Source organism: Hemitrygon akajei, chromosome 4 (genome assembly GCF_048418815.1).
Source record: "Hemitrygon akajei chromosome 4, sHemAka1.3, whole genome shotgun sequence".
Classification (NCBI taxonomy): domain Eukaryota; kingdom Metazoa; phylum Chordata; class Chondrichthyes; order Myliobatiformes; family Dasyatidae; genus Hemitrygon; species Hemitrygon akajei.
The window spans coordinates 64,790,183-64,804,804 of NC_133127.1; the positions used below are offsets into that span (position 1 = coordinate 64,790,183).

General features: G+C 41.5%; 1 protein-coding gene across 5 annotated transcripts in view; it reads right to left on the bottom strand.

Annotated features, from left to right (window-relative positions):
• Nucleotides 1-14,622, bottom strand: part of ugl (ureidoglycolate lyase) — a 64,504-nt gene that overhangs the window by 34,725 nt on the left and 15,157 nt on the right. For 2 of the 5 annotated variants that reach the window (XM_073042712.1, XM_073042715.1), the window contains exons 2-4: nucleotides 11,076-11,182; nucleotides 4,079-4,252; nucleotides 1,528-1,656 (exon numbers count right to left, since the gene is read on the bottom strand). In XM_073042712.1, coding sequence (XP_072898813.1) covers nucleotides 1,528-1,656; nucleotides 4,079-4,096 — 147 coding nt within the window. In that variant the 5' untranslated portion in view covers nucleotides 4,097-4,252; nucleotides 11,076-11,182. The remainder of the gene's footprint in view (nucleotides 1-1,527; nucleotides 1,657-4,078; nucleotides 4,253-11,075; nucleotides 11,183-14,622) is intronic. The other 3 variants (XM_073042714.1, XM_073042717.1, XM_073042716.1) reach the window with 2 other exon arrangements.

Here is a 14,622-nt window from a genome sequence, read left to right on the forward strand (position 1 = left end):
GACTTTCTCACCAAGAGACCACAGTCTGAGCAGATCAGAAATAAAATCTCCTCACTGACAATCAACACAGGCACACCTCAAAGAGGGGTGCTTAGCCCACTGGTCTATTCTTTCTACACCCACAAATAAGTGGCTAGGCATAGCTCAGACACCATCTATAAGTTTGCTGATGACAAAATTATTGTTGGCGGAATTCAGATGATGACAAGGAGGCATATGGGAGTGCGATATATCAGCTGATTGCGTCATGTTGCAGTAACAACCTTCCACTCCATGTCAGTAAGACCAAGGAATTGATTGTGGACTTCAGGAAGGGAAAGTCGAGGAGACACTTACCAGTCCTTATTGAGGGACAAGAAGTGGACAGAATGAGCAGTTTCAAATTCCTGGCTGTCAACAGCTTTGAGGACCTATCCAGGGCCCAACATATTGACATAATTACCAAGAAGACAAGGAAGAGGTAAAGGAGCCTGAAGACACACACTCAAGGTTTCAGGAATAGCTTCTTCCTCTCCACCATCAGATTTCTGAATGGACAATGAACCCATGAACACTTCCTCAGTATTTTCCTTCTCTCATTGAACTACTTATTCAATTTAATTTTGTGTGTGTGTAGTCTTATTGTAAAATATAGTTTTTTGTGTATTGTAATGTACTGCTACTGCAAAACAACAAATTTCACAATATACGCCAGTGATATTACACCTGATTCTGATGCCAGTCTCTAAAGGATGATCATGATGGATCTGAAATGTAATAAATCCACAACATCTTAGATCTTCCAAGATCATCACAAAACAATCTGTTGTGGAAGTATGCCAATATATACAATAAAGGGCTGTTGTCACTGTTTTTTCCACCACTCTAACTCTTTGTGCACGGGCATGGACTGCTGCATACCAACTTATAAAGTCATCCTTTCTGCCCCTTTAAAATATGCATTTCTTGTTTTTTATGCTCTCCAGTTTTTACATTTTCACAAAGTACTGCTGTTAAAGACTGACACAGGTTGCATTCATGAGAACAATCTAAAGCTGTTAGCATTGCAACAACATTCCAGCTGAGTTAATCTATTACCAATAGTTATGAAAGTCCATCTTTGTTTACAGGCTGGTTAATTTGTAATTTTAAAATCTATTACCTTTCTATGCAGAATTTACATTCCATGGTACACTCATATCATAAAGCTTCAGATATAATGCATCTGTGCCTCATTTTAATTTACTAGTGCCCAACAATCCTAACAGTAACTAAAATAACTGGTCAGAAGATTTAGAAGATAGTTACATAGAATGAAACGGTGTTTAGTAGAATAAAAAAGTGATTAGAGGTTTGGAGAGGCAGATGTTTGCTTCCTATGTTCTACTACAAAGTTAAGAATATGTTTGGATGTTTACAATAAATTTATTAAATTCTTATTATTGGAGAAATAAAACTTAATTTGCATCAAACAATCTAATGTGAAGGTGATTATAAAATTTGTGAAGAAAATTATTTGAATTGTCCCATTCTCCAAGATAAACATACCTCCTCGACATCTTCATCAAAAGTAGAAACCAATTCTGCAAGGAACTGGATTGCTTCTGATGTCAAAAGGGTTTGGAATTCTACTTTCAGAGTTTCAGGAGGAGGTTCAATCTCCACACCAGTTAGAGGCTGCAAAAGAGAAAATTTAGTGCAAAGAATTTGCAGTAAACTCCATATGCATTTTGAGCTTTTATTTTCATTTAGTAATTCTTTTCATTACAGGTTCTGCCTAGGTTACAAACTCCCCAAAGCTTGTACAACCCATATATATGAACAAGTGTCTGAGACACTGGCAGCATGGGGATGCCGGTTATCTTTTGCTGCATTGGAGCTTGCTTCATGGCTGCATCTAAATGGTTGAGTTAAATGATGTGATTTAGCAACACAACAATTTTAGGTTGGCCCACATTTGCACCGAAGTATATTGGCAGGTGGCTGCATTTCCCTTCTGCAAACTGTTCAGATTACAAACAGTTCTCAGAAATGGAACTCTTTTGTAACCTGGGGTGGACTTATATATGGCAATTGTTAATTTGTTCTATTCTTGTCTTTTTTTTTTAAAAAAAAGGGTACAACAGCATGAACAGAATATACTTCAAAGCAATAATTATCTTTAAATCATTCAGTTTGTTATGACTAATGTACACCACTGGCTTAAAATATATACAATGGCATGCAAAAGTTTGGGCACCACGGTCAAAATTTCTGTTACTGTGAATAGCTAAGCGAGTAAAAGATGACCTGATTTCCAAAAGGCATAAAGTTAAAAATGACACATTTCTTTCAAAATAACAAAAAAGGAAAAGGGCCCAGAGCAAAAGTTTGGGCACCCTGCATGGTCAGTACTCAGTAACACCCCCTTCAGCAAGTATCACAGCTTGTAAACACTTTCTGTAGCCAGCTAAGAGTCTTTCATTTCTTGTTTGGGGGATTTTCATTCATTCTTCCTTGCAAAAGGCTTCTAGTTCGATGAGATTCTTGGGCCGTCTTGCATGCACTGCTCTTTTGAGGTCTATCCACAAATTTTCGATGATGTCTAGGTTGGGGGACTGTGAGGGCCATGGCAAAACCTTCAGTTTGCGCCTCTTCAGGTACTCCATTGTGGATTTTGAGGTATGCTTAGGATCATTATCCTGTTGTAGAAGCCATCCTCTTTTCATCTTCAGCTTTTTCACAGACGGTATGATGTTTGCTTCCAGAATTTGCAGGTATTTAAATGAATTAATTCTTCCCTCTACCAGTGAAATGTTCCCCGTGCCACTGGCTGCAATACAAGCTCAAAGCATGATCAATCCAACCCCATGCTTAACAGTTGGCGAGGTGTTCTTTTCATGAAATTCTGCACCTTTTTTCTCCAAATATACCTTTGCTCATTGTGGCCAAAAGTTCTATTTAAATTAATCAGTCCACAGGACTTGTTTCCAAAATGCATCAGGCTTGTTTAGATGTTCCTTTGCAAACTTCTGACGCTGAATTTTGTGGTGAGGACACAGAAAAGGTTTTCCTCTGATGACTCTTCCATGAAGATCATATTTGTGCAGATGTCGCTGCACAGTAGAACAGTGCACCACCACTCCAGAGTCTGCTAAATCTTCCTGAAGGTCTTTTGCAGTCAAACGGGGGCCTTTCTAGCAATCTTACGAGCAGTTCTCTGAGAAAGTTTTCTTGGTCTTCCAGACCTCAACTTGAACCCCACCATTCCTGTTAACTGCCATTTCTTAATTACATTACGAACTGAGGAAACGGCTACCTGAAAATGCTTTGCTATCTTCTCGCCTTCTCCTGCTTTGTGAGCATCATTTATTTTAATTTTCAGAGCGCTAGCCAGCTGCTTAGAGGAGCCCTTGGCTGCTGATTGTTGGGACAAAGTTTGAGGAGTCAGGGTATTTATAAAGCTTTGAAATTTGTATCACCTGGCCTTTCCTAATGATGACTGTGAACAAGCCATAGCCCTAACAAGCTGATTATGATCTGAGACTAAGATCTGATAACTTAAAGTCTAAGTTATCTGAAAGCTCAAATCTCTTGGGGTGCCCAAACTTTTGCATGGTGCTCCTTTCCTATTTTTCCACTCTAAAATTGTACAAAACAAAAATAATACACTAATCTTGCTTAAAATGTTGAAAAGAATGTCTCATCTTTAACTTTATGACTTTTGGAATCAGTTCATCTTCTATTCACAGTAACAGAAATTTTGACCGGGGTGCCCAAACTTTTGCATGCCACTGTATATATATATATATATTTACAATGATTACATATAAAATATTTTAACTAAATCTAATATCAAGATATAATTTTAATTCTGGTTTGAAAGACAGTATTCTGCACCTTATCTCCAGTTGAAACAAAACTATTTCAGTGTTAGCAGTATACTTTAGTGACCACATTATAATTTTTAAGTTACCATTTACGGCTGATTATATACAACTAAAGTTCAACAAATAAAGCATTCCGATTGCACAGAGTCTCTGAAGTAGTGTCTTTTGCTGGTCTTAATTACTACCTGTGAATGCACAAGCCATTAACTTGATTCTATTAAAACACTTACAGAAAATGTTGCTGCCATATTCACTGCTGCTTTCTCAGCAGTTTAAGTTGACTTCTGCTTTCTCGGGGTTTATATTTGCTCTTTTTGTTTAACCTGCCAAATTCTGAGGTCAGCAACCTTCAACCTTCATTCAGTATCAGCGGCAGATCTCGTTTGCAGCCAATTACAGCACATCTTTAAACAGAAATGAAAGAATGTTACAAATTTTAATTGCATTCACACTTCTTTATTATTTTGCATAAAGGTACTAAATGGATTTGTAATAAAGACCTTTGTACTATTTCATTGGTTCGTTAAGGTTGTCATCGCCAGAGGTGCGGATAGTGGAGATAAGCCCCCACTACCTATTAAATACTCCCAATAGCTTGCGTCTCAAACAGCCTCAATGCTGTCAACTCCTGCCAAAATGTATCAGTCTCTCCTGTTCCTTTGGATTCATCAGCTGCGTGGAGAGGGGAGCCTGCTGCAGGGGCAACAGCTTGTTCTCCATATCGTACTGTCCTGGCTTGTATATAACAGCTAGGACTCAACATCCATGGTCGACCCTGACCACTGGAGGACCTCAACTCAACGCTACTACTTTATCGGTTGGCAATTTCCCTTTTTTATCTTCTTACTCCCACCAAAAAGCAGCAACTTAGCCACAATATTCAGTGTTATAGATGTATCCACAGAACAAGCATTGGCTTAATAACGCTTAAGACGTGCTAGTGTTGGATACTGCCCAATGTTTAGACTCAATGATTACCCACTGAAAGTCTGAGTATCAACAGATAGGAAGATGAATTGGATAGTGAACTTCTAAAGATACTTGCTGTCTTTAACTAACCTCATATTGATTTGAAAAGCCATTCTTATATTCCATATGGATCAATCTTTCTTCATAACTCCTCAGGATACACCAGCATTTGGAAACCCATGGCTTAATTAGGCTTAAGTTGTGCCTTAACAACTTGGTTGAGTTTTTTTGGCCAGCTGATGAGAGAGACTGATGACAGAGCAATGGATGATGCCTACATGGATTTTAGTAAGGCATTTGATAAAGTCCCTCATGTGAAGCTAATCCAGAAGATTAGGATGCATGGGGTCCACGGCGAATTGGCTGTTTGGATTCAGAACAGGGTTGTACATAAGAGACAAAGGGTACTAGTTGAAAGGACTTACTCAAGCAGATGATACCAAGATTGGTGGAGTCGTGGATGGTGTAGAAGATTGGCAAAGAATACAGCGTGATATAATTCAGTTGCAGATATGGACTAAGAAATGGTAGATGGAGTTTAACCCAGATACATGTGAGGTGTTGCACCTTGGTAAGAAGAAAGTACACTGTTAAAGGCAAGACCCTTAACAGTGTTGCTGAGCAGGGAGATCTTGGGGTCCAAGATAGCTCCATGAAAGTGGTTACACAGATCGATAGGTTGGTAAGGCAGCTTATGGAATGCTTGCTTTTGTTAGTTGAGGCATTAAGTTAAAAAGTCAAGAGGTTACGTTGCAATTTTATGGAACTCTCGTTCAGCCACATCTGGAGAATTGCATACAATTCTGGCCATCCCACTATAGGAAGGATGTTCAGGCGTTGCAGAGGAGGTTTACCAGGATGCTGTCTGGTTTAGAGAACATGAGAGGCTGAACAACCTTGAATAAACTTTTCTCCAGCTTCCAGCCGGGTAGTTAACAATTTCATCTGACATTTCAAAGACAAACTCTGCCATCTTCATCAGGAGTGATACCTGGGCATGTCTAGTCTAGTGGTATTTATACCCCTGTTGTCCATCCCTCCCGACTGGTTAGTCTTCATCCAACCAGGTTTCCACTGTCCCACTTTATATACAATTAAATTCTAGACCTTACTTAGAGCAAGACCTTGGTCTTTGTTAAAATTCTTTTCCTCTAGTTTCATTTCAATGGCTTCCTTCACCACAAGCCATTGGCATGGCACAGTAGTTTTGTGCCGTTGAAGTCAATCCTATGAATGCAGTGTTCTATTACCGCTGATTTCTCCAGGTCATCCAAACCGATACACCTCCTGTGCCCCTTGATGCAGGTTTCCACCGTGCATCCTGTCTGGCTGATAACATGCTGCTCCGCATTCACAACGAATCCTAAAAACTCCAGCTGTCCTGAGTCCCAGGTCATCTTTGACAGGCATAAGCTATGCTTTGAGCTTCCTTATGGGTTTGTGGATGGTATTAATCTGGTATTTCTTCAGGATACTGGTTATCCTTCCAGAAACTGTGGAAATATAGGGAAGACTGGTGGTAGTGACAGGTTCCTCCTCTTTCTTGGGTTTTCTGGTTTTTCCATAGGCCCTCTTAAGGGCCCAATTGTTTTCCTTCACCTTGTAGGAATGTTGGGTGTAATCATTTTATTTCCTCATGGAGACTCTCTGAGTCTGAAATAGTTTTTGCATGGTTAATCAAAGTAGAAAGAACCACTCTGCATTGCGAGGTGTGATGATGGCCGTTATTCTTGAGGTATAGGTCCGTGTGAGTGGGTTTCTGACAGACGCCATGCCTGAGGCTACAATCTGGTTTCCATCATATTAGAATGTCCAGGAACAAGAGGCAGCCATTCTTCTCCATCTCCAACATAAATTGAATGTTTGGATGTATGCTTTTCAGAAGGTCGTGGAACTGTTGGACTGCCTGGAGTCCATGAGGCCACACTACAAAGGTGGTATCGATGTATCTGAAGCAGCATTTGGGGTGATGAACTCGGAGCCCTCTCCTCAAAGTGCTCCATGTAGAAATTAGCAATAGCTGACGATAAGGGCAATCCCATGGCCACTCTGTTTGTGCATAGTGGTTCCCCTTATGGAGGAAGTACGTCGACGTAAAGGTGTGTTCAAAAAAAGCTACCAGTACCCTTATCAAACCTTGACTGCAGGAGGACCAAGTTGTCCTCAATGGGAGTTCTTGTGAACAGGGACACCACATTGAAACTGATCATTATGTCCTCTGGGTTCAGCTGGATTTTGGTTATTGTTATTACTAAGTCAATCAAATTCGTGATGTGTTATTCACAGCCCCCAAAAAAGGGAGAGAGCATGGTCAGTGAATACTTAGCGAGGTAGTAAGTTGGAGAATCTATCCTTCTGACGGTAGGCCTCAGGACGGAACCCTCCTTACGTATCTTAGGGAGCTGGCAGTCCCGATTTCTTCAAACTTGGGTTGTTTTCTTTGGAGCGGCAGAGGCTGAGGGGAGAACTGATAAAGGCTTATAAGATTATGAGAGGCAGAGATAGAGCAGACAGGGAGTATCTTTTTCCTGGGGCAGAAATGTCTAACATCAGAGGCCATGCATTGAAGGTTAGAGGGGTTAGGTTCAAAGGGGATGTGGGGGGTAAGTGTTTTACTCAGAGAGTGGTGGATCCCTGGAATGCACTGCCTGGTATGATGGCTGACGCAAACACATCAGATGCTTTTAAGAGACGTTTAGATGGGCACATGAATATGATGAAGATGGAACGATATGGACATTGTGTAGGTAGGAGGGATCAGCTTTTGGGTTTTTAAAATTTACTTTCTGGGTGATTCAGCACAACATTGTGGGGCAAAGGGCCTGTTCCTGTGCTGCACTGTTCTATATTCCTTTGAGCTGATCTAATTTAATTTTTCCTCCTTATATCTTCCAATCTTCCACTTTATTTGCACATTTTAAAACAGAAAAAAAAAATCTCAACTCATGTTCATAACTTAAGCTTGCTTGCAGGAAAATGAAATGGAATGTTGTTAGTATTGAAAAGAAACTGATATTTGCTTTCGCAAATCACCAAACGTACAGCAAGCAATTATAAAGGCAAAATATATGTTGCCCTTTAATGCAAGAGGATTTCAGTACGACGATAAATATATTTTACTGAAATGATTTAGGGCATATCAGGAATGTTACAGAAAGATCTGGTCTTCCTGCAGAAGGAAGATATATCTGTGTCAGAGGATGTACAGCAAAGGTGTACACCCCTGGGATGATGGATTCGTCCTATGAGGTAAGATTAAGTAGACCAGGCTCATCTTCTCTGGAGTTTAAGATAATGAGAAATGATCTTATTGAAACATACAATATCCTTTAGCCAACGTCGAAGGAGTATAAATGCATCTATGATGTTTTCCCTAGCCTGGGAATTTAGAAGCAAAGGCCAGAGTGTGAAAATAAGGAGCAAAAAACAAACTGCTGGAGGAACTCAGTGGGTTGAGCAACATCTCTGAGAAAGAAGGAATTGTCGACATTTCAGATTGGAACTCCTGATTCCAGCATCTGCAACCTCATGTGTCTCAATGAAAGCAAGCAGTTTGGCACTCCAGCAGAGATGAGAATGATGGTTGTGTGGTAATAACTGTTTCTGAATCTGAGACTCATGTATTTTCTTCCTGATGGCAGCAGCAAGAAGAGAGTATGGCCTGGCAGGTGGGGGTGCATGATGATGGATGCTGCTTTCCTGTGACACTTCATATAGACGTATTCAAAGGTGGGGAGGGCTTTAGTTATGATGACTGTATCTACCACTTTTTGTAGGATTTTCTGATCAACGGCCTTGGTTTTTCCATAACTGGCTGTGATGCAACCAGTCAATATATTCTCTACCACACATCTATAGAAGTTTGGCAAAGTTTTAGATGTCATAACGAATCTTCACAAAATCTTAAGGAAGTAGAGGTGTAAATGTGCTTTGTTCATAATTGCACTTACATGCTGGGCCCAGGACAGGTCCTCCAAAATAATAACACTAGAGAATTTAAAGCTGCTGATCCTCTGATGAGAACTGGCTCATAGACCTCTGGTTTCCTTCTCCTTATGTCAATAATCTGCTCTTTGGTCTTGCTGACATTGAATAAGAGGTTATTGTTATGGCACCACTCAGCCAGATTTTCAATCTTCCTCCTATATGTTGATTCATCACTACCTTTAATTTGGCCTATGACAGTGGTGTTAACAGCAAACTTGAATATGGGCATTGGAGCTGTGCTTAGCCACACAGTCATACGTGTAAAGTGAGTAGAGCGGGGGGGGTGGGGGTAAGCACACAGCCCTGTGGTGCATCTGGACTGATGGAATCATGGAGATGTTGTTGCCAATCCAAACTGAATGGAAGTAAAGAAATCGAGGATCCAATTGCACAAAGAAATATTGCAGCCAAGATCTAGGAGCTTATTGATTAGTTTTGAGGGGATGATGGTACTGAATGGGAACTGTAGTCAATAAAGAACATTCTGAATTATGCATCTTTGCTGTCCAGATGTTCCAGGGTTGATTAAAGAACTAATGAGATGGCATCTGCTGTGGATCTGTTGCTCCAGTAGGCAAATTGGAGCAGATCTAAGTCACTTCTCAGGTAGGTGTTGATATGTTTCACTCAGTCAGGGAGTGATTTCAAGACTCTGAAGAACAAAAGCAAGTTAGAAGCCTGATGTCAAGGGCTGGTGACACAGAGAAATGTCAAGTATTTAGGTTGAAGGGGAGAATGCAGCTAGAAGCCTGCCAGGGAAAGGGTCAGAAGTTCAGAGGAAGGAAAAGGTTGCAGGCTGAGGCAGAGGGCAAGATTGAGATGGAAGCCTCAAAAACCTGGGGCTGGAATCTTGAAACTGATTAAGGAGAACTGAGGCCTGGAGAAACTTTAAGACCTTCGATAAAGTAAAGAAAAACCATAAAAACCAAGCAGCCTTTACTGCCTACTGCCAATAAATAAGATTCAGAGTGCAGAAACAGATTTGCAGCTAACAAAATCAGCGTGGTGCATTAGTGGGACTGACTGTCAGCTGTGGACTAGAATCACTGCAAGAGCACACCATTGTGAAAGTACAGAATGCAAGGCGAAATAAAGGGATTCTTTGTGTTGGCCTAACTCACTGAATCCTGCAAGCCTCTGCTGCTGTTGCCGAGAAGCAGCTGTGAAGTCAGCTTCAATAACTGACGGAAAGGAAGGAGTCGTTAATTAAAAAGAAACCCAACAATGTGTTATACAAACTTAGAATTTGGATCAATTAAAAAAACTAAGTCATGCAGTGCTAATAGATTGTGGAAGGCTTTGAGAAAACCAGTGAATGTTCCATAACCACCCAGATACTTACCAGAAAATACACATTTAGGCAATTAATAAAGAGACCACATAATTTGTTTCAGAATCCAGGAAGCAAATTAAATATTAGTTTCACATTGCACAAACATCTGTGCATACCCCCCAAGACTGGAAGCTACAGATGAGGCCGAGGAAAATATTTATACCAACCTTGAAAAAATCTTGGTCCAAATCCAAAAGGGGATAAACGTAACCTGCTGGGTAACTGTAACATTAAGGTGGGAAAAGATGCAACCTGCCAAAGCACAATCAGTATGGAAGGAATAGAGAAGGCTTCTCTAACAGGCTTTTTCCCTTAATAAAATGCATGGAGTACAAGCACAAGACCACACTCAGGTCTGGACATCAGCATCTGTTAGCCCATTTCATCAGCTGATTAAAGGGTCTCAAAGCTGTCCACATTATCACTGCCTTGACAGGTGTTAATGATTGCTGGACTGATTTCAATCAATGCAACCCCAAAGATCAGCATCAACAGACATGCTGTCACAACAAGATCATTGCTGTAGGTCTCAAGGACCCCCACAAAAGCAGCACATCAGAGAGAAATCGTTAACTTCCAGCCAACAGAGCCATATAGTGTCAAGCCTGTAGCTCAACACTAAATGTATGGCTGCCTACAGGCTCAGTCATACTTGGCACCTGCGAAGGGACTCTATCAAAAAGAACCTGTTCAAGTTTGATGAGAATAACCAGGAGACTGAAGAGCTAATTTTCTGCTACAACACTGCATTGCTGGATTGAAAACTCCACCAGAAAGCCACCAGTGCAGGTTTTAAAGGTACTTGATGGTTGAGGTCCAGCAGAAAATATGACGTAAAGAATAAATAGTACTTGGAAAGTATGCAGGAAGTCCACCAACTCACTGAGGGCTTAGAATAGAGATGAACTTATCAAGGACAGAAAGGTAGTCATACTCACTTGAGGGAACACTTCAAAGGTCTCTTCAACTGCAAACCTGTTCTTCATGTGTTCACCTTTGTTATGTAAATCCAACAACAGTCCATTTGGTTCAGTCGTGCCCCCTACTGAATAAAATATTCAAAAATCTATATCTGACCTCAAGTAAGGAAGAAAACTTAAGAAGCTGAGAGTATCCCTTTAAAGTTCTAAAATTGGGCAGTGAAGCTTCAGTCACAATCCATTTTGTTCCCCACATCTGGAAAGAGGAGGGCATACTAAGAAATCACAAAGATTTCTTAGTATAATCATGATCACTTTCAAGAAATAGCCCGTCCAGCTTTGGCAGCCTGAAAGACTCTTTCTGCTACCTGCCATACAAAAAGTAATTGCCAGAATCCTGCTCAATCACCTCAAACCTTTAGTCAAACAGTTGCTCCCAAAATTACAGTGTGAATTCCAACAATTCATAAGACCAGAAGACTATAAGACATAGGAGCAGAATTAGGCCATTCAGCCCATCAAATCTACTCCATCATGGCTGGTTTATTATCTATCTCCCACCTTCTCCCTGTGACCTTTATGGCCCAGACTAATCAAGACCTATCAAACTCCACTTTAAATATACACAATGACCTGGCCCCACAACAACTTTTGCATTTTACTGTTTCATTTTCTACATTTAAAGTATGTTGAAGTGGAACTTTTGAATTAATCTATAAAACATTGTGCAATATGTCAAACCAAAGAAAAATTATCAAACCTGTGAACAATTTACCTAAAATAGAAAACCAAAATTGTGAGGCTAAAAGAACGTTCATCACCTTTGTAACTAAGAATTGGAGGAGATGGCAGTTGAATGTGTGGCTGAGGAGTTGGTGCAGGGGGCAGGGTTTTAGATTTTTGGATCATTGGGATCTCTTCTGGGCAAGGTGGGACCTGTACAGATCGGATGGTTTGCACCTGAACTCGAGGGGGAGCAATATCCTTGCAGGTAGGTTTGCTAGCATGGTTCAGGAGGGTTTAAACTAATTTGCAAGGGGGGTGGGACCTGGAGCGATAGAGCAGTGAAAGAAGTGCATGGAGTAAAGCCAGATCTAACATATAGAGAGGCTTTGAGGAAAGAGAAGCAGAATAAAGGGTGTAAAGGTAGTAAGGCAGAAGGGCTAAAGTGTGTGTACTTCAATGCAAGAAGCATCAGGAACAAAGGTGATGAACTGAGAGCTTGGATACATACATGGAATTATGATGTAGTGGCCATTACGGAGACTTGGCTGGCACCAGGGCAGGAATGGATTCTCAATATTCCTGGATTTCAGTGCTTTAAAAGGGATAGAGAGGGGGAAAAAGGGGAGGAGGGGTGGCATTACTGGTCAGGGATACTATTACAGCTACAGAAAGGGTGGGTGATGTAGCAGGATCCTCTTTTGAGTCAGTATGGGTGGACGTCAGGAACAGGAAGGGAGCAGTTACTCTACTGGGGGTATTCTATAGGCCCCCTGATAGCAGCAGAGATACTGAGGAGCAGATTGGGAGGCAGATTTTGAAAAGGTGCAAAAGTAACAGGGTTGTTATCATGGGTGACTTTAACTTCCCTAACATTGACATATGACAATCATATATTGATTCCCTAATATTGATTAGCACTTTATTAGTTCCAAGGGTTTAGATGGGGCAGAGTTTGTTAAGTGTGTCCAGGATGGATTCCTGTCACAGTATGTTGACAGGCCGACTGGGGGAATGCCATACTAGATCTAGTATTAGGTAACGAACCCGGTCAGGTCACAGATCTGTCAGTGGGTGAGCATCTGGGGGACAGTGATCACCACTCCCTGGCCTTTAGCATTATCATGGAAAAGGATAGAATCAGAGAGGACAGGAAAATTTTTAATTGGGGAAGGGCAAATTATGAGGCTATAAGGCTAGAACTTGCGGGTGTGAACTGGGATGATGTTTTTGCAGGGAAATGTACTATGGACATGTGGTCGATGTTTAGGATCTCTTGCAGGGTGTTAGGGATAAATTTGTCCCGGTGAGGAAGATAAAGAATGGTAGGGTGAAGGAACCATGGGTGACAAGTGAAGTGGAAAATCTAGTCAGGTGGAAGAAGGCAGCATACGTGAGGTTTAGAAAGCAAGGATCAGATGGGTCTATTGAGGAATATCGGGTAGCAAGAAAGGAGCTTAAGAAGGGGCTGAGAAGAGCAAGAAGGGGGCATGAGAAGGCCTTGGCGAGTAGGGTAAAGGAAAACCCCAAGGCATTCTTCAATTATGTGAAGAGCAAAAGGATGACAGGAGTGAAAGTAGGACCGATTAGAGGTAAAAGTGTGAAGATGTGCCTGGAACCTGTGGAAGTGAGCGAGGTCCTCAATGAATACTTCTCTTCGGTATTCACCAATGAGAGGGAACTTGATGACGGTGAGGACAATATGAGTGAGGTTGATGTTCTGGAGCATGTTGATATTAAGGGAGAGGAGGTGTTGGAGTTGTTAAAATACATTAGGATGGATAAGTCCCTGGGGCCTGATGGAATATTCCCCAGGCTGCTCCACGAGGCGAGGGAAGAGATTGCTGAGCCTCTGGCTAGGATCTTTATGTCCTCGTTGTCCACAGGAATGGTACCAGAGTATTGGAGGGAGGTGAATGTTGTCCCCTTGTTTAAAAAAGGTAGTAGGGATAGTCTGGGTAATTATAGAGCAGTGAGCCTTACGTCTGTGGTGGGAAAGCTGTTGGAAAAGATTCTTAGAGATAGGATCTATGGGCATTTAGAGAATCATGGTCTGATCAGGGACAGTCAGCCCTTCAGGCTTTGTGAAGGGCAGATCGTGTCTAACAAGCCTGATAGAGTTCTTTGAGGAGGTGACTAGGCATATAGATGAGGGTAGTGCAGTGGATGTAATCTACATGGATTTTAGTAAGGCATTTGACAAGGTTCCACATGGTAGGCTTATTCAGAAAGTCAGAAGGCATGGGATCCAGGGATGTTTGGCCGGGTGGATTCAGAATTGGCTTGCCTGCAGAAGGCAGAGGGTCATGGTGGAGGGAGTACATTCAGATTGGAGAGTTGTGACTAGTGGTGTCCCACAAGGATCTGTTCTGGCACCTTTACTTTTTGTGATTTTTATTAATGACCTGGACGTGGGGGTAGAAGGGTGGGTTGGCAAGTTTGCAGATGACACAAAGGTTGGTGGTGTTGTAGATAGTGTAGAGGATTGTCAAAGATTGCAGAGAGACATTGATAGGATGCAGAAGTGGGCTGGGAAGTGGCAGATGGAGTTCAACCCAGAGAAGTGTGAGGTGGTACACTTTGGAAGGACAAACTCCAAGGCAGAGTATAAAGTAAATGGCAGGATACTTGGTAGTGTGGAGGAGCAGAGGGATCTGGGGGTACATGTCCACAGATCCCTGAAAGTTGCCTCACAGGTAGATAGGGTAGTTAAGAAAGCTTATGGGGAGTTAGCTTTCATAAGTCGAGGGATAGAGTTTAAGAGACGTGATGTAATGATGCAGCTCTATAAAACTCTAGTTAGGCCACACTTGGAGTACTGTGTCCAGTTCTGGTTGCCTCA